Source organism: Centropristis striata, chromosome 7 (assembly GCF_030273125.1).
Source record: "Centropristis striata isolate RG_2023a ecotype Rhode Island chromosome 7, C.striata_1.0, whole genome shotgun sequence".
In the NCBI taxonomy this organism is placed as follows: Eukaryota; Metazoa; Chordata; class Actinopteri; order Perciformes; family Serranidae; genus Centropristis; species Centropristis striata.
The window spans coordinates 15,625,577-15,652,481 of NC_081523.1; the positions used below are offsets into that span (position 1 = coordinate 15,625,577).

Consider the following 26,905-nt stretch of genomic DNA (forward strand, 5'->3'; position numbering starts at 1 on the left):
TACCAGGCTAGCTGTTTCACCCTGTTTCCAGTTTTTTTGCAAAGCTAAGCATAAGCTGTCAAATCTACCTCCAGTCCCGATGTAAACTAGCTTCAAAATAAACGCATTTCTAAAGCCTGCAATATAAAGGTCAAGGTCGAAGATCAATTGAATGCAACTTCTTTAAAGGTTACGATGATAGACAGTAGTGTAACACTTACACACACACTAACACACACACACACATACACACCGTGCTGGTTCAGGGCTCCTGTGGAGACAGAATTACAGCAGTAATTTGTGCGGACCTTAATTAGTGGCTGAGAAATCTGGGTCATGACATGTCACAGGATGTGTGTGTGTGTGTGTGTGTGTGTGTGTGTGTGTATCACTGGTCTACATGCAGTCGGATGGTATATATGGTGCATAACTTTGATTACAGATTTTCACAATTTACTTAAGACTTTGGACAAATCTGTGTACAGGGGTGGACACACAAAACCAAAACAACTAAAAGGCATCATTTATTTTATCATTACCACCTGTGCTTTTTGCTACTTTGATTTTTCAAAATGTGTTCTATGAAGAACACCTGTCAGCAGACATAATGAAGAGGCAAATTTGTGATTTTAAACAGAAAGCCTCCTGTTTTAGTCATCAGAAGAAAGATGTTCAATACTTTTCACTGCTGATGCTGCTGCCTGTTATTAACAACACTATTATAGTTATCATATTGTCATTAATTTTCTCTGCTACTGGTTGTTGTCGCAATAAAAATGAAAGATGCAGATAAAAAGATGATTGTTATTATGAACTGTGTTTATTCTGATTTTTATTAAAAAAATAACATATTAGTGTCATTCCCAACGTTTCTAGTCTATTACTATTGAATGTGTGTCTCTGTGTCACCATAGACAACAATTGAAATAGAAATTCTTTATGGTAAATACATTATTTTTAAACTGAAATTGCCTGTGTCCTGTATTTCTGTTTTTGGCAGCCTCTGTATGTGACCTAAAGGCAAGAAGTAATCTGCAGTTTAATTTAGATGGAAGATAACATGTTTTGGATAAAGTGTTTAATTTTGTCTCCGATGTCTGAGGTTTGGCCAGACTAAGTGTGGCTTTTTTTCTGTGTTTATAGTTTTGGTAAAGTAAATTGTAATTTCAGGAAATGTAAGCAGGCTTTGGAAAAAAATAAAACTGTAAAAATGTCATATTGGCCGGTCTGTGTCAACCAACCCCAATATAATGAATGTGGTGCGGATGGTTTAGATTGTATATCATACATTTGCTACTGTGCATGACATGGTAAATGAGTTTATTATGCATTTTATTGTATGAACTTTTATCCAATCGTTAATAGACACTTCTGCAGAGACAAAAACAGGAAGGTTGCGGGAAGGGGGAATGAAAGAGAGCATGAGCAGAGAGATCTCTCAGACAGGGAGGTTGCTGTGTCATCTTTGTTACAATAAGTACTTTTTAAGAGGCCTCCAGACTGCGCTGCACTATTCATCGCTTAGGGTCCGTCCAAATAGCTTAACCCTTTCGTCGTAAAAACAAGGAGAGCCACCTAAGCCAGCGGTCCCGGGAGCCCCTTGCACCCTGAGCCTGTCCTGAGAGAGTCACGGCACTGAGTGCACCAGAGAGACTAAATGCCCTTGAGCACAACAGGCACTTTAGCAGCAAATGCATGTCAAGATGTGAATGTACCCATTGTGCCTGACCCACCAGAGGGCTTGTAGCAGCCACCAGGGAACGCTGCCAAGCTACAAGCCCCATTTACCGCCTGTCATGGAAAGGAGCATCCATGTAATTGCATGCAAAATATTTTTTGTGAAATCATTTATGTGAACCCCGCGATTGCAGTCATCAAACAGGGAGAGGAGGGACGAGAGAAGCCACATTATAAGGAGTGGAAAAGATTCCTGTCATACGTGTTAAAGTGACAAATAAATGAGTTTGAGGATTTATAGTATGTGGAGGATCTTGCATTGCTTCGCTTTATTATCATACTTTCCTGCCTTGAGGCTCGATATGGGGAGTGAGCTCCTGCATTTGATATGTGCAACCACTTATTATAGAGTATACTGCATTGTGCTTGGGTTACCCGGCTGGGCCATGGAGTAAGGCTTTGTGGTTTGTGGCCATGTGTGTGTGTGTGTGTGTGTGTGTGTGTGTGTGTGTGCAGATTTAGATGCACAAGTGTGTGACCTATCAGATTTATTTATACGGAAAGTGTGTATGTTTAACTCGATGTGTGTATGTGTGTGTGCATAAGTGGTCCAAAAGCTACTAGTCTAAAATTAAAATCTGGGTTTTCGAAATGTCTCTAATTAGAGAGGGGAGGACTGAAGCCTATTTTGAGAGCTGTGGCCATGCACGCCCTTCCCATATGTGTGTGTGTGTGTGTGTGTGTGTGTGTGTGTGTGTGTGTGTGCCCAGGCGAACACACACACAATACACACTTTGGAGAGGAAGGTCCCCCACTTGGTCTTATTAGACATTCATCGAGTTCTGCCTAACAGGAATCGCCCATGAAGCGTGTTTCTTGTCCCGTGTATACACAGTTTACTAAAGCTGGACAACCAGTGAACTTTAAAGACGTAAACAAGTAGCTGCTATGAATATTAACAACCAGAGTGCACAAGTTGAAATACAACCACCGCCGCCTTAGTGTAAAGCTGCAATAAATTATTGTAATATTTAGAGTCAAAGACAAGTCAAGACAAACCAAATTGGAAAGTTTATGGCTGCAGAGCAGGAACACAATAGTCAGTTTAATCACTGTCTAAAGTGTTTTTACACATTTAATGAGGCAATTTAGTGAATTTAGCCTTTTCAGACAGCGGGTGGAATGTGGTGTATGCCTGGCTAACATTGTCTCATTGTTCTGTCTCATAACCAGCCTCTGTTTTCTGCTCCTGAGCAAAGACTGCTGGGAAATCAGGCTGCTTTTACAAAGGGTTGGCTACAATCTTTCTGCCCCAGATACTCTCACGGTGTCTTTCGAGGCATCTGTGAGGAGGTTGTGCTTCTGTTTGTTGTTTTTTTCTTTCTGTGTGACTGCAGCGTAATGCACAATCACAGTCTGTGTCAACGTCGACTCAATCATTACTGCAGGTCAACCAGTTTTTAACACCAGAATTGACCAGAATGTAATAATCTTAATGCATGTATTATAAATATATGGTCTACCAATAAGATTGACTTGATTGCAGCTGAAGGAATATTTCATACTGTATCTTTAAACAGTGGTTTACTTCATCAACACAGATTTTAATAAAAAACTTATTGCTTTATTTCACAACTGGCTCCAGCTCTTTCATTGGGGCTGTAAACCAACTCGTTTTTACAGGAGGAGCAATGGATAAAATAATTGTAGTGGCAAATTTTTAATATCTTGTGGTTCCATGTGACAGTTATAGCATACTGAACATTAAAATGATTTGGAGTGATGCAATCGTAAAAACGAGTTGTTGTTGGCTGATTTACATGTAATCAGATAGTTAAAAGTAGCCACAATCTGTATTGATACATGTAATACTAAAATATGTGAGTGCTTTCATCTTCAGTTATTTGTCCATCTAAACTCGTTAAACTGGCAGCCAAAAATCTGTGTGTGATTGACTTGAACCTTTGTTTAAGGATACAGCTGAGAAATTATTGATGCTGAACGGCATATTTCTCTTGTTCAGCCTGTGCTTTTTTATTGTTATTTTAATAACTTTATGGATCTCTTCCTTATCTCTTACTCTGCAAGTAAAGTTGTAGAATTTGTATTGATATATGTAGATAAAGCTGTGTATCCTCATACAACAGTCCATATGATATGTCATGAAAACGTATGCACAACAGTTTGTTTAATATGTTATGAAATATGACCATTCTAAATAACGTTGTGAAACTGTTGCAGCATTAAACGTATGGATAGTTGTGAAACAAAAATACTTTGTTAGGTTTAGGCACCAAAACGACTTGGTTAAGTTTAGAAAAAAGTTAGTTTGGGTTAAAAGAAGAAAACTTCCGTATATTTCACATAACTACATTATGTTATCCACACAGAAGTTAATAGTTAAGTTATGTACGAGCGGAAGTTAAACATTTTTTACCCATCCTTCTACCTCAACCTCCTCCCTGCGCAGACTTTGTTGCTCTTTATACTACGTCACCTGACTTCTGCCTTTGCCCCAATCATAATTACTACAGCCTAACAACAAAAATGTATATGGTTAATCATAAGCTCTATGAAATGTGAATTACTAGTAGTAGTTTATTTAGATCATTTTGATCTTTTATCAGAATCCGCAATAAAACATTACAAGTGATTGAACATTAAGACTGACTGAAAAGGTGTAGGCTGAAGCTTTTATAGTTTATAAATAGCTTATACATACATACATACATACATAGATACAGAAATCTGGAATTTTCATACATAGATTTTGCATCTATTAGTAAAAAAAGACTTGATTTTGTTAATAAGTCCATCAGCCCATTCATACTTGTCAAGAATAATTTGCTTGAACTTTTTCTTTTAATTGAGCGATGTTTTTGCTCTGTTTAAAATTCTCAGGAAAACCATTTCACAACTTCCCCCCACAGACAGAAATACACAAGAGTGGCATGTACTCCAGTTTATTTTTTCCCCCCCTCTCTATCCATGAACATTTTTTGCAAGTTGCAGGAAGTAAATTACATCTTGCCTAATACAGTATTTGTGTTTTTTACCATTATAACTACAATAGCGAGTCCTTGAAATCCAGTAGATGACTGCGCTATTGTCATGGATTTGTTTCAAGAGAAAGCATATCAGACACACACACACGCACACGCACACACACACACACACACACACACACACACACACACACACGCACACACACACACACACTGAAGCCACAGGCATTCCCACTATAGACACCCATTATCTCCGGCTGTATCCATGTGTTGTTGACCGAGAGCAGGAACTTTGGGGGCCGCTGTGGTCGGACACAGGGAGAGGGAAGTTAGCGCTGGCAAAGAAAAGTCAAAGTCAGGCATTTTTGGAGTAAGATAAGAAGAGAGTGGAGCGAAAGGAAAAACTAAAATAACAAAAAGCCACTTGAGGGTATGAGATTACTACGACAACATATCTCTCCGTTTTTGCCAAGTTTTGAAATATCGCAGCCTTTTAATCAACAAACACAACAAGGTGATAAGTGAAATACACCAGCATTATTTGAACAGGCGTGCAGCCTGTAGGTATGTGGAGTAGGTGTGTGGAGATGTCCCACTCCGGTCATGTTCCCTTGACCTCCGAGGGCACAGTAAAACCCGGGGCTTGTGTGGCATTGGCAGGTGCTGCAGCTGAATATGAAGCTCCGAGGATCCAGTGTCAAGCCTTTGTTTGCTTTTTTGATTTATTGCTGACCACTGCCCCACCTAACATGTGTGGAGGAGAGCCCGCTGCCCCCCCTCTCAACACCTTACCCCACATAAATAAACTCTATCGCTGCAGGAATGCCTGGGGTCCAATGCTCTCCACGCTATTGGAATTCTACCCGCTGATAAGATGACTGTTTAGGATGTTTCATCGACATACTCCCGTCTCAACACACACTGACTCACAGACCCAACATTAGCCGCCGACACATCTGCTGGTATCCGTCCACACATGGGCCACAAGTAAGAGGCCGACAATGTGACTCAGGAAATAAAATGACGATTAAAGGGAATGTGGATTGATACTGTAGCCAATCGGAGATACTGATGAAGTGAGTGGCCTTTGAATGAACAGAGACACAGAAGACTCATCAAGCAGAGTAAACGATAACAGACTGCGTGATGGTCGGTTATATAGAACTGTAAATTCTTCGAGGGAAACCGCCAAGTGTATAAACGAGGCTATCCTCTCCATCAAAACCTCCTGATGAGACACATTTGACCTCCAAACTTTTCCAGTAAGAGATTAAACTTTGTTGTGTAGCTTCATTTGAGTTAGAGATGCAATATGATATGTGATATATGATATAAATAAAGCCTCAGGAATCATTTTGTTGTTTGGGGCTCCAGAATAACCTCATCAATCATGCTGAAAGAATAGTTTGCTTGCTTTGGGTGAGATGAAAAGATTCACACTCTCATGTGAGTCTGTTTAATATGAAGCTAACAAAATCAGCCTAGATTGCAAAACAATGGAAGAACATTCTAACATCCAGGTTTATAATCATAATAGCAATAATGAGGCATCACTCAAACATTTCTTATAGCAGCTGCAATCAACCCAGTCTTAAATTCTAAGTTTTGTTCCTGAAAGTAGATAGGTCAACTGTTTATTTAACTTCAACTGTCTTTCAGTGTCTGAAAATGTTTTCAAATGTATCTCCATAAACCCTTGGTGTTTCAAGGTGAGAGTTTGTTCTTGATCTTTGGAAACAGTTTGTGTGACAGAATCAACGCCTCCAGTTTTGTCAACCCTTTACACTGAGCTAGCACTAGTTCCAAATCCCTCTTAAAGTTACCAGATGATGGCATACACTCATTTGCATTTTGGTGATGTCATCAGACATGACTACATGCACATGAGGACCAAGAGAAGCTGTGACCGAAGAGCCGTGGATCGTAATTGCTCTGGCCAGCATGCATGGGAATTAATTACGATAATTTTCCTGATGGTCTTAATAAGTTGCGAAATGTATTGCTTGTTGCAAAGTAAAAAATAAAATAAAGCTGTCAACACTGCTCAAAGGTTTATGGAGCCCTTTAGCTGCAGCTCACATGACCTCAATGCTCAAAAAGAAAGTCCAACACATTTGAAAACTCTACAAGTACTAGTATGGGGATGTTCGAGTTTAGATTTTTTTCCCCAAGACTTCAAGTCATGACCAACACACGATCAAGAAAAAAATTGTTCTAAGAATTAGTTTGACATTCTGGGAAATACACTCTTTCTTGCCGAGAGTTAGATGAGAAGAACGCTGGTATCAATCTTCTCATCCGACTCTTGGCAAACAGCAGATAAACGTATTAACTATTGCTTTAAAGAGCAAGTGAACACAAAGATCAGGCCAACGTTCAGCAACAACCTCCCCAGTATAAACTTTTACAACTGATCTTTTATAGTGTTGACCCTCACTGATAAAAATATTACTGCCCTTCTTGGAATATTTTTATCTCAAACCCCTGAATACCAGCCAGCAATTTTGACATACTGGGATCAAGTGCAACTGTGCAGGGAGCAACTGTGTTGCATGGCAGCTGCCTTGGGTGAGGGGGCATCGGGCCAAGGACGGGCATGCTGACCCCCCACCCTGAGCATCTGTGCCCACTCATTCAGGCTGGCATCCGCCGAGCCATGAAGCCATCAGTCACTGACAACGATGACAACAAAATACGGCGAGGGAGGAGTACAGTTTTGACTTTGGTAAAAACCACAAGCTCTGAGACACCAGCGCGTTCACACATAGACTGCCACTGTACGTTCTCTTCATTTGTCTGTTATCCATTAAAACATTAAAACAAACACAGCTGCCACCACACAGCGCTGAGAAAGGAATTATTGCTCTGTGTGTTTAGGGGCTATAGGCTGAATGTGTGTGATATGTATCCACTTTTTTTCCATTACCAAAATAACAAAAGTTCTTCTTTCACACAGAAAAGACTAATAATAATGGAGACATGGAGACTTTGGAAGTGAAGCTATGCCGCTACATTGCCTCCTCCTCCTCCTCCCTCTCACCCCAGTGTCGAAGATCTGTTAGTCAGGGGCTGGGGAGTTTTCAGTCTCCAGGGGCACATCCCTCTGAACCGCCTGCCAAGCTTCTCCTCTCCCTCCTCCATCCTCTCTCTCGCTCTGCTCTCTTTCTTTGTTCCCCTCTTGCTTCCCTCTTCCCACTTCTTCTCCTCCTCATGCTCAACTTTCTCCTTCACTTCAGCCTCCTTTCAACTTCTGACATTTATTCCTCCTTTCCCATTTTTAACAACGCCACTTTTCGCGTTCACACTCTTATCTATTTTCCCCTCTCTACCCTTCCGCTCCTCTTCCTCTCCCAGTGATCCAGCTCCTTTGCAGCCGTGCATAATTAGGCCTAAACACAAGCCTGCGCAGGCTCACATCTGGAAGGAGTTTGGACATGGCAGTTTCCTACCAAGACGACTAAATATTTAGGTTGAGAGTTACTGCGTGTGGATGAACTCATGATAGAGGGGGTGGGAAGGGGAGAGAAACGGGGAGCTGGAGATAAAGAAAAAGAGGGAAAGTGGGACAAGAAGAGTGGAGCTCAGGGCAGAAGGCTGAAAATAGTGTGATGCATCATTAAACTAGTGATAAGTGTGAGTTTATAGAAATGGCGTATAATCTTACACACAGTAATGTAATCACAGTGCAGCAGAGACAGTGTCGAGCCAGAGGAGGAGGTGATAATATTAGGGCGACTGGTTGCTTCTTTATGGCTGGCAGGAACAACAAACAGCCAACTAATAGTTTTAATAAACAAATCCCCATTGGGATTTCCCATGAGGCTGAGGGGCCTCAGCTGGAATGTTCACAGGGGCCAGCTGTTGTGCATTACACGTAGCAGCCGGCCCCGGAAGCCCTGGGCCTGGTGTCCTCCAGCCTTTGCCTGCTCAGCATGGAGGAGAGCATTCCTCCAGGCTGCCCCAGGAGAGAGGGCAGCAGGGCTGGCTGTCAGGCCGTCCGATGTGGGGAGGGACCGAGGTGGTGTAGGGCACGGGGAAAGCTCCCCTGCTGCACCTGGGATACTGTCTGCAGTCTCTGAACGGGCTGAGGAATGTCAGGAATAACACGAATATCAACACAACTTCTCACATTCCACATCTGGAGCTAATGTCATGAGCGACGATGGGAGCATGGACGCTTGAGGAACTCACCAAATCTTCAGGAAAATGAACTTTCCAGACACAAGAGTTCCCAGGGAAGGTAAAGGTAAAATGGCGGATTACGGGCGGAATTGTTTGCTCCTGGGCCTCGTAAAAGTGTATCAGAATGCTAAACATGTGTGCAAAAACAACTCAACCAAAATTAGTAGATGCGGGGATGGAAGATTATCTTCAATCACCTCGACCACTGCCACCCTAGCCTCTTTTTTTTCCTCTATGGTTTCCAGCAATGTGTTCCCCAGATGTTTATTCTGCCTTTATTAAGCAAGAAACATAAGGCCCTATAAATGGACTGCTGGCTGGCTTTCTTTCTCCTGAGGCATAAATCCCCTTACTTTACCTCATATGCTCGCTGCAATGGGGCAGTTGAACATGTTTTTTTATTCTACCCATGTGCAGCTAGCATTTCTCCCACTGGGTCAGAGTACAGAGACGGTAACATACTGTGGGAACGAGCGGCGACTTGAGAAAGTCTGAGCAGCTGTGAAGAAAGTGAACCTCCCAAAAATGTGTCACTGACAGATTGGTGCTGCATCCATCATGAAAGATAGTATGTTTTGGCGCGTGATGTGGCCCCTTTCAACTATCGTCCAAACACAAATAACTGTAATTAAAAAATATCACACTAAACTGACCCAGAATCGTTGCTGTCCAGTTCTCACTGAATGTTTTGATGTTTTCTTTCCTTACCAGAAGGCGATTGTGAGACAGGGTGTTACGGTATTAAAAGTAGGAGCCAACCCACCAGTAAAGCACAGCGTCTGATATAAAACACTTGAAATGTGTTTCTGTTTATTCTAGTTTTGCAAGGCCAAGTCAGCTGGACCATGTGCACAGGGTGGTGGAGGTGGTGGAGGGAGAAAGAGGGAGCTGAGCTGCCTGGCTGGGTCAGAGTCAAATTTAAAGTGACAGAGCTGTGTCAAAGAGGCAGGGCCGGATGATGGCTACAGTCAGCCTGCACTCTCACTGATCTTCTTAATGCTTCGCAGAGAGGCGACGCTCAGCCCTCCACTACAGAGTTAAACTAGATCAAGATGTAAACTTCTGACCTAACAAGCCTTATTACTGCAGCGAGTCCTCAATACAGTTAAACCTAAGGTCATGAGTTCAGAGTCATGGGTGCGATCCCAACACTGTACCCTCACTTTGCTTTTCATATGCATGTATTTTTATGTAAAATGCACCTTCAAAACTAAACATTTAACCAGTTAAGTTATATGATATAACATGGAAACACTGTGGATCAATTATAGCTCACACTCACTGTAACTTTAATCAGCTTAAAATGGAGCATGATTAGTTTATTTTTGGGATATTATAGGAATACTGCTTTCATATTGAGGACATACGTGCCACCATAAGGTCACACACACCCACACACACACACACTGCAGAACAGGCCACAAGGTGATTATAATATAAAAAACTCCACTGTTCAGACTCACAGAGTGACGGTCCTGTTGGGCAGCAGGCTGGCATCCGGAGGTTCAGTCAGCTCCTCTTTACTGCAGCTTACCCGTCTCCCCAAAGTCTGGGCGCCGGGCACTTTGGACCGATCGTCCGTGCAGCTGCAGCCGCTGGTGGAGGCGAGCAGACCGGGACAAGCCTGGGAGAGCCTGGGCCCGGAGGCGGACAGCAGGAGCAGCATCAGTACCAGACGCCCCGGCAGCAGAGGGATGCCAACGCCGGGCGCAAACATTGTCCTTCGGCTGGATCTCACCTCAGCTGCACCCCCGCCTCCAGTCATCCCATATCTCCACCATGAAGCCTTCAGAGGGTGTGAGGGGAGGAAGGAGGAAGCAGGATGATCTTGAATGAGGTCTTGAATGAATGGTAAAGTTACAGCTTCCCCGCTTAACAATGGACACGCATCATCCGGTCATTTGATAAATTTTCAGCAGCCTTGATTTTTCCAAGTGTCCCGTTATGTCATGGCAGCCAGGGCGCACAACTCCCTTTGGTCCAGATAAACTCAAGGGATGTGTGAGTCCAACCAAGCGTCTTCAACTCTTAAAAAGGCGCAGTATTCTGACTTTAAAAGTTGGTGGTTTTATTAATTACCTGAAGAAATTTGCATCACTTTGGGAGCGTCCAGATGACCGCCATCTCGCCCTCTAAAAGTTAATCCAGGTGGCTGATGACTGTGCAGTCACGTCCAGATCATCTATAAGAAGAAGTAAAGAAAAAAATATATCCTCAAACTTTTTTCAGTTGTTTCGCTGCTTTTAAAACTTTCCCTCAGTTTTCTCCGATCCCGGATGTCTCTGCTTAGGCTTCTCTCCAAGCGCAACTTTGAATAAATTTAAAAACTGGGGAAAAAACTGTTAGTTCTGACAAAAATGTAAGCTGGTCTTGATCGGCTCCTGTGTGATTCCCAAAATCTAGCGGTTTTGCCTGCTTGCCTCTGTCACACTCAAACTCACTTAGTTACTACCCCAAGTGCGCCCATTCCGTCTGCGTCTGCGCTCTGGTCCCCGCGGTCCTAGCGCATCCAGCCCCAGTCAGAGAGAGAGAGAGAGGCAGGGAGGAGGTTTCACATGTGAGCAGCGGTAAACCCACCTGAAGTCACTTCACACATCTTCATCAGTCCAGTATGCTATTTTAGGTTTTGTAGTTCAGGGATTCTCAAAGTGGGGTGTTTTACACACCGCCAGGGAGATCCTGAAAAGTTTTAAATAAATAAATAATATATATATATGTAATTTTTTTTTTCATTATTTATTTTTTAACAAAAGGTTTTATAATTCGAATATGTATTTATTTATTTTTAATTGTATCATAGATCATTGATTATGTTGTTATCTACCAACCAACTCTTCTGCATACAAGTCTGCACATTCTAAAAAGCAACTCTCAACACTTTTAAATGAAGACAAAATACTTTTCTGTTTGCCACTGCCTTTCAGTAATACTGCACTGTAACTTTTATTCCTTTGATATTTAAAAAAAATATTTTATCAACTTGCTTTCAATTTTAAAATTTGATATTTGAAGGTACTTTAATATCTTTTTTCCTTAATCTTATCTGCTCGTTTTCAGTATTTTTATACTTGAATGTCATTTGATATAGCCTATGTCTCTTTCTAATGCTTTTAATGTTTTATGTACCCTGTTGTTGAAAGGTGCTAAATAAACTTGCCTTGCCTAATACCTTTCTATTGTGCTGTTCTTTAAAAAGTGTAACAAAAAAAAAAAGGCTATATCAAATTATTCCAAGGGACAAACATGAGGGGGTCCCGGGTAAGGGCCTAAATGACATGAACTGCACAAAAAAACAAAATCATACTGTTTGTTGTAGACTCTTTAGCAGCTAGAATCCAAATCTCAGTCTTTTACTTATTTATTTTTATAATAATTTGCATCTTCTCTTTTGCACTGGAATAATGACATAATATATAGCTGACCATCATGATGGATCCTACTCATAAAAAGGCTGACAATGGTCTAAATTGCAAGTACAGTTGACAGCAAGTTAATTTATCACATTACAGGCGACACAGCCTTATTATTGTTGACTTAATCAATAAGAAACAGCATGCAAGTGCCTGTAAAGGTCATAAGGGTGAAACATAATGAAGCAAAGAATAAGATCATGAATGCAATTTGATGAAATAATTGCAGAGTTTACGTGATATGAATTTGTTCAATGCCAAATTGCTGCCGTTTTGTTCATTTTTTCATTTGAATTGACTGCTTCTATCCACATTGTAGAAGACAGGAAGATCCAGATTTCAATGTGCGCTTAGAATGGGAGATCAAGCTGAAGTTATGAATGAATGCAGAAGGTCTCTTGTGTATTGTGTGTTTCAGCAGATCAAAGGCTTTTCATTCAATCAGCGGGAAGGAGGGGAAGTCAAGGCTTTTATAGATACACTGTAGTGTTTTCCATATTGTTGCTGCAGAAAGTTACAGCAGCACAGAACAATTTTATTTTGAGTATAAAATTAAACTGAGCTGTCATAATGTAGACAGAAACAGGTGTTTATGTGCACTTGGAGGCTACTGGTAGGAACAAATTAGTTATGAAACATTGCAGTAATAGGTACTTTAATTTAAAAGTATTTATGTGGTGATGGCCTCCAGATAGAGCAGTGACAGTGGCCTTATCTCTGACTGCAAATTACTTTTTACAGTTCTAACAAGCTGAACATTAATAAGGACTGAAGCCCGATTCAAAGTCAACTGAGAGTGTTGTTCTTTGCATACCATGTGCTGTTTTTGTTGTCAAAGTAGATATATGTACATGTACTGCATGTTAATAGTTTTGGAGAGAAAAAGTATTCCAATAACTCAAGCCTTCTGTTGAAAGAAATAAAAACCTTTAAAAATCCGACATATCCCCCCTGAAAGAATGACCTACAGTCCAAAAAATACACAGGATCATAAACTTCCTCAAGTTCTCCTTTTTACATTTTTGCCTGTGTGTGTGGAAAGTTCCCAAAAATACAGTGCTGGACTCCATGGATTTCTGTTTTAAAAATACTTTTTGATATACGAGAGGCCCTGGAGGACAGCGATTCAAATCTGGAGAGCATTTCAAAATATGAGAAGGTGAACCAGAAACGCTTTTGAAAAGGGACTTTATGCAATTGGGCTTGACATGTGCTCACTGACATATCCAAACTGCAGGCACCTCAGTCATGCGAGCATGCCCAGCAGTATAATGGTGCACTGTGCTCTGACCCGCACAGTGGACCCCAGGTTTGTTATTCCTGTATATGATACTGTACACTGGAGCAGGCTCAGAAAGCCAGCATGATTATTGAAAGAAAGCACAAGGAGTGGATGGGCGCCTGCTCAGCAACGAAACAGAGGGCTGTTTATCCAAGCTGTTAAATAAGGCTTCAAGTACAACACCCCCCTCCAACTCCACAAGGCCCAAATCTCTCTCATCTGGAGAGCACAGTTTCCATTTAAAATGTCACGTCCCAAACTGCACATTACATCAAATTGTACTTAATGGCATCCAGACAAACTTTAATGTCGTTCCAACATTTCTCTCTACGCGCCCCAGCGCCCCCCTCGCTTCTTATAGCCAAGCAGGCAATCTCTCCTTCTCCCTGCTCCACATCTGGACTCCATTCCAGGTGGGGAATTGGGAAAGGGGAGAACGTCGGGGAAGGAAAGGTGGAACGCAGAGAGAGAGGCTCAGAAAGAAAATGTCTTAGGGGAGATTTTTTGGGGGAAGTTACGCAAGCTTTTGGGATGCATCACAGATGATACGTGACACGGCTGTTTGATGCTTTCTCTTGGAGTATGTTGTCCAGAATCTCACATTAGAGCAGAAATATCTCAAAACAACAGGGCAATCGGAGATGTGAAGCAGACAAAGTGACTGCTGAGACCGAGGCGCAGCTCAGGCGAGTGCTTCTGCCAGTGGATAAACAAAAGAAAACTTCCAGCAGGGAAGCAAACACCAGGCCCTCGTCTGCTGCCGAGTCTTTCCTGATGAGCCTGTGCCATCTAGTGGTGTGATGAGCAGCACACAGAGGGCCCACCCCCTCCGAGACGCTCTGTCAGTCTACCAACCAGTCCTGCACTAAAGGGCTTTTTCTACATGGATGGTTCTAATTAGGGATTTATGAGGATATTAAACCCACTGCTTCCACAGTTTATGGGGTTATCAAATCATAATGTGGTGCCATATTTTTTAACATTAAATACCTTTGCCGATCATTAAGAGTTATTCTCAGAAGCATACGTAACAGCAGTTGCGGTAAACCTAATGGCAGAAGCCTAACATGTCACCCAGAATACATATTGTAGACACACATAATATTGAAATCCATATTAAAGGAATCACTCAATACAGTGATAACATGTCAAATTCACATGTAACATTATTTATGCATAGTCATAGTTGTTGACTGGGTGTTTATATAAACCAACTTAGATTCTAATTCCTACTGTCAAACGAAAATTAGCAGTTTATTCAAAGATTAATTGTATTTTTATCTACACAATCCTATAAAATACATAAGTATTTTTCCCCTCCCTCATTTTTGCTTTCTGGAAGTTCAGATGCATTTTTAAAACTGTAGCAATGCTGCCCTCTTCTGGTAGCAGGGTGAATTATTTTTTTCTTTGGTACATTTAAAAAAAAAAAAAAATCATTACCGGTATATTTGTCCAAACAAATGCACCTTGAGTTGGACCAGGAATTAAAATGAATTTTGTGAATTTGTGATTTGAAAACTGTACCAAAGCGACTGAGAAAAACTCCAAATGATCTTTGTACATATGATTCTAGCTTTAGCTTCCCATTCAACATTAAAAAGGTCCTTAAAGGAAATCCAAGTTATACCACACCCTGCTAATGTGCATCATTAACTGTACTCCAACTGTCAGATTTGGGTGACACCCTACTTGTCAAACCTGTCTCTTCTTGGAACAGGGATGTGTCCGCTCCCCATTTTTTAATGCTGTAAACTTCATCAAGCAGTCATCCACTCAAGTGTGGGGCAGCAGTCTGCTGGAGAAATCAGGTCATGGAAATGATGAAGTGGGAATCTGAAAAGGAAGCAGACGGACTGACAACTCTGTGTACAACTCACTTAAAGAGCGACCTGAGTAGTTTGTCTAATGTATATGTAGCGAGGCCATCAGTCTATCTTTACACCACATCTTTTTTTCATAATAGGGAACATATTACATAACTTGCATAGCTATTTTTTGTATCCAAAATAAAACCATGTCTTCCTTCACACAGTAAGACAGAAGTTTTATTGTAAATGGGGCATTTTCACTGCAGAAGTTTTGACAAGTCATGGCAGGAAAAGCACAGCTGTAACTAATGACATTAATAAAGGCTGCACCTCAACTATCTCCAGGGCCCTGACACACATCTATGGAATGGGGTCATCATTAATGTAATTAAGTTACACCTGTGTTTTACTGGCAACACAAGGTCAGCTGGGGGAAAAGGTCTATTGCACTTTTTTAACAAGAAAGTTAAATGCCCTAAAAGTGTCATGCCTGTATGACAAAGAGACAAAAGAACAATTCTATCTCTGCCAGGTGGTAACAGTGTGAAGTGTAATGGTAAATCAATAAAACACTTAAAAGACAAGTCAGACATCAACAAAAAGTAAATAACCAGTAATGATGCAGGAAGTAGGCCTGTCACAATAATTACAATATCGACTCAAGCGCAGCAAAAATTATTGAGGTCATGTCCATATATGGTCAATATTGCCTGTTGTGTTTACATCTGTTTTTATTTGAATGTCACAGACATTACAATAGGTGATTTTTTAACTCATAGATATCACCATGAAACTTCATTATTTTTATAACAGTTTTTAATTTACATTAAAACAATTTTTTTTGTTTTACATGTTCAAAAATTTGCATATAGAAATCTGAACATTGGATGAAGAAAATGTCAAAGTTATTTTATTTTGTGAATGTTAGTTTCAAAGGTTTTTTTTACAGAAATAAATTGGAATATCTCATTTTATCATTCCATGAATCAGAAAATACTGTCAAAAAAGATTTTTTGGAACAATTTATGATGTTCTTTAAATCAGGGTATGAAGGATGTATAGACAAACTCCTCTGTAAAAACCTTCAGAATGTATTTAGGACTAAAACTGGTAAGTTTGGTGTATGTTAGTGTAGATGAAGTTGAGATTTTAGGCTCAGAGAAAATAAATAATTTGGGGAAAACGGCCTTTAAAGATTTCATACATTCTAAATGTAAATGAGTATTTAAAGATGCAATATTGAATCGAATTCATAGCAACAACAATATAGAACATGTAAAACACATAATATTGAGCCGGACAGTGGGAGCTTTCTAACCATGCCTGTGATGATGAGGTTTAGATCATCTACAAAATATAGTTAAATATACACCTAAATGTTTGTTTGGATGTTTCCTTTCCACTTTTCTGAAAGAAGACATGTTATGGGAGACAAATAGCCCAAAACCTCAAAATTGACCAGTGCATGAAAAAATAATTTTTGCCTGTAGTGTCTCATCTAACCAACTTGACACCCGAATAAACAACAGTTTTTCTGACCATTATCAGACAATGACAGGAAAAAATAATGGTGAGGTTAACAAAAGGTCATTTCATTAGGGAATGAATGATTCTCTGTACCCATGCCAAGTGTTTAAGATTTATTTAAGTGCATTTTTTGTTAACAGAGCCAGAGAGTTAATTTATTGTTTTAGTTGGGTGGTTTTTATTTTATTTATGTTTCATTTTAATATATCTTTCACATTCCAATTCCAATGTCTGAATATTCTCAAGAATTAAAAGTTCATTGCTCCTTGAAAGGGAGTACTTGAATTATTATGCTATTATACGGTCATATCATTTAAATGGTCATGAACTGACATAGTTTATCCCAAATGTTTCTGGGATGACAGATAATCCAACAAAATGTAGTTATGGTGACAGGCCCAACAGGAAGGTGAGGACATGAGGAAGGAACCTTTAGTTTGTGCGATTTTATTAAGTGCCACATGAAATGCGAACATTATAGTGTATCTCTGAGTACTGCTGTAACTGGACAAGTGTAGTATCATCATCAATTCTTTTCACACTAAATGTCCTGTGCATACATTATGCATTTTTAAATGGTCTATATTATAGAATACAGTTTAATCACAAAAACATCAAACATAGTTGTGTATTGAATCAATCTATAGTCCCTCATAAGCAACAAAACAGCAAAACAAGTCAGCAAATATGTATTTTTTTTTTCATAATCTCTACTCATAAATTCTGCTTACAAAAGAAATATAGAAAAACTCAAGGGCTTTTGGCCTGACTAGCGCAATATTCACAAACTCCTTTGCATCTGTAACAACTCGAACGCCCCATCCCTTCTCTCTCTCTCTCTCTCTCTCTCTCATTCGCACACACACACACACAGTCACACACACTTCTGCGTGGGAAAGCATGCTTCGGTATACACCCGCAAACACACACACACACAGCACTGTCTGTATACAGTACATTTTTAAAATGGCATGCAGTGTAGGTGAGATTTTGGTCCCTTTGTGTCAGCAGGAGATTCAAATGATAATCCAGATTGTCAGTGAGCCAGTCCGGTTGAGTTTGTCTAAAGCGTTGGTTTTATGTAAATCTGGCCTCAGTACAATGTGTTGTGGCTTGAGTCCATGGCAGCTGTGCGCCATTAGAGCTAAGAATAACCTAAAGAGACTGTGGAGGCCGGGCCATATGAAAAACAAAGCCCCAATTCTCATAACGAATATAACAAAAGGCAAGAAAATGAATCATAATATTGCAAAATATGGTTAAATGTGGTCAGAAAAGAACATCCTCTGCCGCTTCGTTGACTAGCGTCCACCGTTCATGCCCCGTCCCAAAGTCTATTACTGAGTTGGATGGTGTGGCGCTTCAGGCAGACAAGCAGCACTCTACGTCCGGAGCGGAGCGGAGCGTGGCGGGTATGGAGCGGCAGACTCATTGGCGAGGGGACACAGTGGCTTGAGGGGAACTACCTGGGCCTTGGTACCTCTGATTGGCGTGCTTCTCACAGTACATCACATCTCCGATGGAAAAGTGGCCTCTCATCCTGAGGTTAAGGCCGCAATCTGTGCAAGTGTAGCACTCCGAGTGGCGGTAGCGGTCGTCTGTGATGCGCACGGCCAATGTCCTGCGGAGAGACGAATGCAGTCAGACACAAGACAAACACACAATTTGGAAAGATTTTCCTTTCTTCGAGCGCAAATCAACCTGAGAGATGCAAAGAATACATATATAGGTACATCTCAAAAAATTAGAATATTGTGAAAAAGTTCAATATTTTTTGTCAACTATTTCAGAAAGTGAAATATATTATAGATATAATATATAGATTCATTACACAGAGTGAAATTTTTCACGCCTGTATTTCTTGTAATTTTGATGATTATGGCTTACAGATGATGAAAACACACAAGTGTCTTTTCAGTGTCTCAGAAAATTAGGATATTACATAAGATCAATTAAAAAAAAAAAGGATATTTTAAACACAAATGTCAGGCTTCTGAAAAGTATGTTCATTTCTATACACTCAATACTTGTTTGGGCCTCCTTTTGCATAAATTGCCGCATTAATACGACATGGCATGGAGGGGATCATAGTGGAAGCCCATGTTGCTTTGATAGCAGCCTTCAGGTAATCTCTCATCTTCCTTTGACAACAGCCTATAGATTCTCTATGTGGTTCAGATTAGCCAGGTAGGTTTGCCAGCCCAGCCCAGTAACACCATGGTCATTGAACCAGCTTTTGGTGCAATTGCCAGTGTGGGCAGGTGCCAAGTCCTGCTGGAAAATTAAATCTGCATCTCCAAAGAGCTTGTGGAACCATGAAGAGCTCTAAAATGTCCTGGTAGATGGCTGCTCTGTGGACCACAGTGGACCAACACCAGCAGGGAGTATAATTAGTAGAATCTCTATAACACTCTCTATTATGTTGGGTCAATTATGTGTATGATCTCGCACTTGTTGTTATTGTGCAAGATGTTGTTCTGTATCGCATCAAACTATATTGTGTGGTGATGTCTCCCATCCTCCCCCTGTGTTATTATATTATATTATATGTTGTTTATTTTTATTTTTTTATGTACGTATGTATGTGTGTATATATATAATTATTATTATTTTTAATATGATTATTATTATTATTTTTTTTAATTGATTTAATTAGTTATTTTATTTATTCTTGTTTATTTGTTTTCTCTCGTTAGCGCTTCCTGCTTTGTTTGCCTATTTATTTTCATTGTGTTATACATACAAGTGAGCCATGTTATATATATTTATATATATGTCGTAGCATCTGCCCTTCATCCACATACACACACGCACACACACGCACACATCTACCTGTGATGCCTCTGTGCAAATCGTTTATCATTTATGTTTTTCTTTGTTGTTTGCGCTGTATGTCTACTGTCTCTGCTTGTGGTCCACATGGTGTAGTGTATTTGTCTCTCATGTCACAAATAAAAAAATAAAAAATAAAAATAAAATAAAAAAAAGAATCTCTATAACACCTTTGTTAGTCCAGTAAACATGTGACTGCAGGTGACTTACAAAATGCTGGTGCCACACTTCTCACAGGTGTGCGTCTTCTTGACTCCTCCCACTGATGTGCCTGCTTTTGGGGCGTTTGGGGAAAGATTTCCTGGAAACCTCAGGGCTGCCTCTGGAATCAAACACACACACACACACATGAACCAAGCTCCTCAAAGGGATGTTTTGACAGCAACATCTCTGTGTGTGCATCTCTGCTCATCACATCAACACTCTGTTTGCCTTCACTGCCCTCTGTCAGTGGAGCTTGTTTGTGTTTCCCGCTCGTCATCACTATCTCATCACCTAGGGATACGCTCCATGAGATGGGTTTTTCACACATTGGTCATTATCACGTCATGAAAGAATGTTATGGCTGTCTGGACTTATTCGCCCCGATTTATCAACGCAGAGGGGGTAAAGGAGGACAGATGCATTCCGTGATATGCTGTTCACAGTATGAAAAGCACACAGGAGAGATTTTTTTTCTCGTCCTGCACAGGTGATGGCCATATGGCAGGCTAAGCTACAACTCAGTGAGTCACACTCGCTTGTTCTGCACGATACACTTTAAACGGTGCCAGCACCACGGTAGGAGATGATATAAATTATGTTGCATGAGACAGAATGGCTGAATGCTGAGAACAACCCATGCAAAGAGGTTGTTAAGATGTACTATCAGTCCAAATTTAAAATATGCATGCAATCGAATCTCTTTTGCTCCATCATGCAAACACATTCATGTCCAGTTCAATTTCTATATTTTTTAAACCTCTACTTGTTTAAATTGTAAATTGTTATTCCTTTGCTTATATTTCTAGTTTATACTGCTGTTTGCTATTTGTATTTTGCCATCCACTTTGCTGCTGTCACTCTTGAAACTTCCCCGTTGTGGGACTAATAAAGGAAATCTTAATCTTAATATATTAGTGAGAGTGAGGAAACACTGGCCACATCATTTAATTTTATTTCACATTTTATATAAAAAATGCCTGATAAAAATATCTGAATTCAGAGTAGAATGAGTATGAGGACAGCACTCAATATCAAATGCAAAATAGATAGTATTTATTTTTCTTTTCAATTATTCACTTTTGTTTGTTGGTGCTTCTAACCTTTCTCATCAGCCTCCAGGACCTCCTGCAGCATTTTGAAGGTGTTGGACTGGCGAGGCGTCGTGCGGGACTCCTTGTTCTCCTGGATCATCTTGTACACCTCCGACTCCTTGTCGAACCTCTGCATGGCAAAGTCAGAGCTCGTACTGCTGTAGAGGGAAGGAATAAAAACACGCCATGAGTCACAGGGTATCACATTCACTAAAGTCATCCATCGAGCTCATGGTGCTCAGCAGAAAATGTATGTTTATGAATAACTTGTTGCAGGTCTGGTTTAACTGAATCCAGGGGAAATGAATGAAAGGGCAGCAGCTGGTTTTGAGACTTTGACCTCGGAGCACGGAGTCTAGATTGCACACCACGGGCAAGAGGCCAAACAGTGTCCGATCGCACATCATTCCCTCAACAGGACCCCGTCATATCCTCTTACCAGATGCACTGTTCTAGCTGAGAAAACAGCCTCGAGGCAAAAACAAAGAGGACACAAAGCTGACAGTGGAAGCCCTACAACATGTGTGAAATCTTTTCTAATGCAAAATAACAACAGTTAAATATGCAATATGGAATTTTCTGCCACTAGGGGTCTCTCAATAACAAAAGATGGAGCAATGCCATCACTGAGGTCTGCTTCTCCGGTACAGACTCCTTCAGTGTTCATCGTTCAGGAGGCTTTGAATTATGCACAGAAGTCTATCTAAAAAAACATATAATCAAGCAATCTATTTAGAAAAAAATCAGTGATTCCCCAGGATGTTTTCTCTGCTTGTGTCTCTGATAACTTAAGATCCAGATGTCCGATGATTCAAATTCTTCATTACAGCCAAAATTTAGACGAAAGACAACAAAATCTAAAATGTGTATGTACAAATGGGGCTTGAAAATGGAAAAAAAGTCAGTTTATGACAGCTTCTGGCAGACAATAACAACGCTGTGATGCTATTGACAGGCGACAGACCTGGAGCTTGTCCTTAATAGAAATGACAGATTTCTCTTGGTTTGAAAATCGTTGGAAAATTTTTGAATAATGTGGAAATGTAACATATTATACTTAGAAGACTTTCTACAGTCATGGCTGCTGAAAAGATTTCAGTCTGAAACAAGTCAATATGGAAAGTAAGAGACTATTAGTAGAACATACAAAGCTTTTGTCCACAAAACTACCACAAAGCAACACTGCTTGTCCTCCTGTCAATGCTCAAGACAGGTCGGGAGCAAAGAGGAAGCTTTCGTCTTCAGGTAAAATATGGTGTCAATTTATTTAGAAATCAGAAGGACGGGGGCTTGGTTTACAAGCAAATCCTTCACCCCCAGTGGGATGGAAATGCTGTTTTTATTGACTGCTTATTCCATATTGATGTGTTGTTAAATACCATTCCCTCCCTGAAAAAAACACATGCGTTAATATCTGGACTGGTGGATGATTGATACGTAAAAAGAAACACAAAGTATGTTCTTGTGTCAATGTGTGTTTGTCTGAAGTGAGCTGCTGAGTGTTTGCTGTCAGTAGGAACCGGTTGGCCTGGTACACCTGTGGGCCAGGTGTGGTTTGATGCCTTTCCCCTGTAGCCAGGCTGTCAGTCAGAGTCAGTCAACTTAACCTGAGTGACTTTTCGCACCTGTTGTCACATATAACAAATCTGCCCAAACATTTTACCTGCCACCTGTACTGTGAAGAATCTGCCTGGAGTAAATGAGCTAAACCTCCACCATGGAAACCGTTCGTTACTGTGATTTACCATGTGAACCTTTTTCGCATCTGAGGCCTGGAATTTGTTGGCAAAATATATACACTTTATACATGGCCCCACAATTTTATGAAGAAAGCCATGTCACATATTTTGTGTCAAACCCTTTGTAGTCTGGTATTTATGCACTGCAAGCATCAGAGAATTCTTGGTATCTTCCCTGGTGATGTTTTGCCAGCAATTTTCACTTCTTGTTTCAGGATTTTGCCTTCAGTGTGTGAAAGAAATGCTCAGTTGGATTAAGGTCAGACTTGGCCGGTCAAGAACATTTTACTGTTTCACCAGAAAAAAGAACTCCCTGGTTGCTTTGGTTTTATGTTAAGGACCACTGTCCTGCAACAACAAAGATAAAACCTTCAAAACTGAATCACTGTCCAAATAATTATGGGCTTCTCCTGTGCTGTAACATTTCCCGAGTGTGCTGCATATAAAATTATATCTCACATGTTCATAAAGGTTTCATAGGGTTGGCTGTGCACGCGTTTTGTTCCTGCCTGCATTTCAGCTTTAGGCTGAGGCTTCCCGCTAAATGAACATGGCTGAAACAGGAGATGGCAAACAGACAAGACAACAAATATGCGACCGAGGCCAACGCTCAGACCCTTTCCTCTGAATCACTGAACATGGTTCAAATTGAAAACAGACCTCTAAAGCACACCCTCCAAGTTCTCCACATGCTCAGCTCCACCCTCAGCGATCCATTTCCACTTTCTCCCCGCTCACAAACCCTATTGAAATTGCATTCTCAAAACAAATGGAAAGTCTGGGTCAAATGGGAGGAAAACAAATAGCAGAAGTGAGGGTGAGAGGGGACGGCATGCATCTGAACAAGCAGTCGAGTGCAAGCGGAATTGCAGTGGAAGCAGTTAGATTTCACAAAGTATCAGACGACTTTAGAGGAGTTTTTGTTTGTGCTCTTTTGTTTGAGAATTTTGTTTTTAAATGGTCTCACATCTACACAATGCCTGCATGTGATGGATGTGTTGCCAGGCTCCATACCAACATTTGGCAAAGCCCTGCAATGATAAGGATCTAGTCACAGCACATGATCGTAGTCAAAACATATCAAAGGCAACAAGCACAAATAAATTCCAAACACATTTCCTAAACTGTCTTTCTTGCAGTACAACACATAAACCAGTCGGCACATTTTAACAAAAGAAATATAAAATAACAGAACTCAGAATGACAACACTCACCTCAAAAAGAAAGAAAGAGAGAACAAAGAACAGGAGATCTACAAATCTTTCCAGTAACTGGCCCTGTATTTCTAACACTGCTGCAGCAACCCGGAACATGCAGGAGAAGAAACAATATTAGATGCCGAACACACACCTCTATCTAAACCAGACAAGACAGAAAAACAAGAGTCTGACTGAAAGGTGTGCCTCTGGGCTGAAACTCATTGGACATGCGACTTGAAGGGGTGGGTAAATGGGTGTCACTGAGTCTGTGATTGGCTAGGGAGGAGCAGGGAGAGGCTTGGTGTGCAGGCCGGGGGCTCCAGACTGGGGGCCAATCAGGGGGAGAAGTGAAATCAGACTTTTTTTGGGAATATGGGGTGTTTGGATATGACTGCAGTTGCTGACACGTCATATCGCTAGCTGTGGTTACCCAGCGGGGGACTGGGGCCAAAGTCAACCATGCTGCTCTGCAAAAACACAAGCACCAGGTTCTCCAGTAGAGAGAGTGGACACAGAGGGTTGTATATGAGACTAAAAGAAGGTTTTCATTTCTGCTGAGACAAAAAAGATTGGTAAGTGAATCCAAAAAATGTCCAGCACCTGCACGCTATGAACAGAGTCAAATTACAGCTACATCACTTCATCAGAGGGGCGAAGCAGGAAAAAGCAGGCTGCAGTGCAGGTGGTGGACACAATATAGTGTTTCCCAAAGGCTGAAAGTTCATTCATAGTCGTTGACTCTGCTGTGCAGCTGCAAAACAGCTCCAAGCTGCAACACAGCGGTGAATTCACAAGCTGACAACAATTGTACACTTAATGAATGCGTTTGGTTTGACAGACTTTTCACTCCATTTTCACTTTCCGCTGGCTTTCAGCACAGACTTTTGAAAGGAAGAAACAATAATTACAAATATAAAAAGGAATGTTTCTAGCAGACACTGGCTACCAGATGAAACCCAAATATGGGTAATATTGCAATATCCTAACCACTGACATAACCTCATGTAATCCAACACAATATCCCTGCAATAAGAATTCCTTTTGTCAGGCTTATGGTGACCATTTTATGTTGAAACAGTGTCAGAAGAGCTGTTGATTCAATCATATTGTAGATTAAGCAGATACCATTGTGCCATTAGACAAGATTACACTTCCATGAAATGGTTCAGGCGGCAAAATATAAGATTTAAGCCATTGCAATGTGCGTGTTCGCAATGGTCACAAAGCAGGACGTGTATGTCAACTATGGCAAATGAACTCGCATTTAATGCATCAACTTTTTGCTGCCTTATACAGCAAGAAAACTTGCATTGCTCTCATCTTCCATGACTAATTCAGTGTTTCCCCATAACCTACATTCGGTTCAGTAGGTCCACCTCATAATATGTTTACACTTCTCAATGTATGAGGTCCAGAGTCTGCACAGGGGATTTTACTTGGTGGGCTCTTGAAGTACACCTGATTGACGCAATATAGTTTAAATTGCAGACAACTTTTTTCACGGTAAGCATTCCTCTGCAGGTAAAAAGTCCTGTAGGCTATTTTTCCATAATCCAATTTATACAGAAGAAAAGTACCGTATATGCAAAGTGAGTTTTTCCAATATATCGTACAGTCCTAAATTCAGTACAATAATTACAGACTGAAACAGTCTATCTTTCTGTAACAACTTCAACTAAATGCTTTTTTCTTTTCACAAAGAAAGTGAGTATCACTGCTTTTTCAATCTTGAATCTGTGAGCATAACCACTACTGGCCTATAGATGGCGCTGAATTACTATCAATGCAATATACACACTCCTATTTGACAGGAAACCATCCTGCTACTCTTAAAATGTATAAGCTTCATGCTGGAACTCCTTTCAAGGGCTAAAATTGAATAAAATGTGAAGGGCAGTTCTGCTTGGCATGTGTCTTATGGACTGTAAAAGCAGCTCGTTATTCATATTAAAGCATATAAAAGTGAGTTTCCACTTTTCCAACAGATATCATATTTGACCTTCATTGCAACAAGAAATTCAACTAACAAACTAGGTTTGTGTCCATAGCAGTCAGTGTATCAAACTGTTTTTTTTTTCATGTTTTGTTGGTGTTTGCAAGTGGTCTTTACCTGCGACGAGGTGACATGGGTACATCCCGATCAATGGGGCTATGGGGTGAGTAGCGCCCTGGTGGGGTCGGGGTTCTGCTGGAAACAGAGTTATTTCTGTAGTCTGAAGGGGAGAACTCCTGTAGGAGAAGAGAAAAGCGACAACAAACGCAAGAGAGTTAGTGAGAATGAAAGTCAAACTTCCTGCCACAGCCAAAACCAAGTTTGCAGAATTGAGGAATCTATTGAGAGAGTGTACGTGCTTCGAGCATGATGCAATGTTACTGTAAAAGAGTCACAAAAAGAGCTATGTTCAGTGTGCAGAGGCAGGAATTCACCAGCAGTATTTCTGGATTACTGCTCCTCCAAGCAGCAAATTGGAACTGAACAAGTGTTGCGTCCTTGTTTCAGGAAGCTCTAAATCTGAGGAGACTATACTTTATGACAAGTCGGAATAAAATAAATTCTGACACACCATCCTGTAGGATATCTTTAGTCAACATCAAAACAGGAGACATTTATCAGTAGTTTAAACTGGCTCCAGATGGAGAAACACCAAACAGTTTTTACTTCATCTTCATCAAAGAGTTGACTGGAGAAGTTCTTTCAGTGCAGAATAAACAACACACTTTGTCATCGTTTGATTGTTTTTGATACCCTGTGCTTGCAAAGTTTCTTGTGCATGAGTCACGTGAAACATTCCTCTACTGCTGGCTGATCAGTCTCAACAATCCCAGCAACCCACATCAACATTTTTTTTTATCTTGATTACCATTTATATCAGAGCTGTACTTCAGCCCCTCAGCTGATAGATGATAGATTGTGTGGCAACAGATGTTTGGCGCTGACTCCAGAGTTGGTCTGATGGGAAAGACAGA

The 26,905-nt window shown here is 40.6% G+C and overlaps 2 protein-coding genes across 4 annotated transcripts in view; both read right to left on the reverse strand.

The window, feature by feature from the left end:
- Positions 1-11,231, reverse strand: part of adgra2 (adhesion G protein-coupled receptor A2) — a 43,000-nt gene extending 31,769 nt beyond the window's left edge. For both annotated transcript variants that reach the window (XR_009394726.1, XM_059338136.1), the window contains exon 1: positions 10,307-11,231. Coding sequence is in view for 1 of the 2 variants with exons in the window: in XM_059338136.1 (XP_059194119.1) it covers positions 10,307-10,608 (302 nt within the window). In the remaining variant the exon portion in view is untranslated. The remainder of the gene's footprint in view (positions 1-10,306) is intronic.
- A 5,888-nt stretch (positions 11,232-17,119) lies between these two features.
- pdlim2 (PDZ and LIM domain 2 (mystique)) overlaps positions 17,120-26,905 on the reverse strand; it is a 43,103-nt gene continuing 33,317 nt past the window's right edge. Inside the window, exons 7-10 of one of the 2 annotated variants that reach the window (XM_059338037.1) lie at positions 26,049-26,167; positions 21,010-21,155; positions 19,916-20,027; positions 17,120-18,494 (exon numbers count right to left, since the gene is read on the reverse strand). In XM_059338037.1, coding sequence (XP_059194020.1) covers positions 18,302-18,494; positions 19,916-20,027; positions 21,010-21,155; positions 26,049-26,167 — 570 coding nt within the window. In that variant the 3' untranslated portion in view covers positions 17,120-18,301. Of the gene's footprint in view, positions 18,495-19,915; positions 20,028-21,009; positions 21,159-26,048; positions 26,168-26,905 lie in introns of both variants that reach the window. The other variant, XM_059338036.1, reaches the window with a different exon arrangement.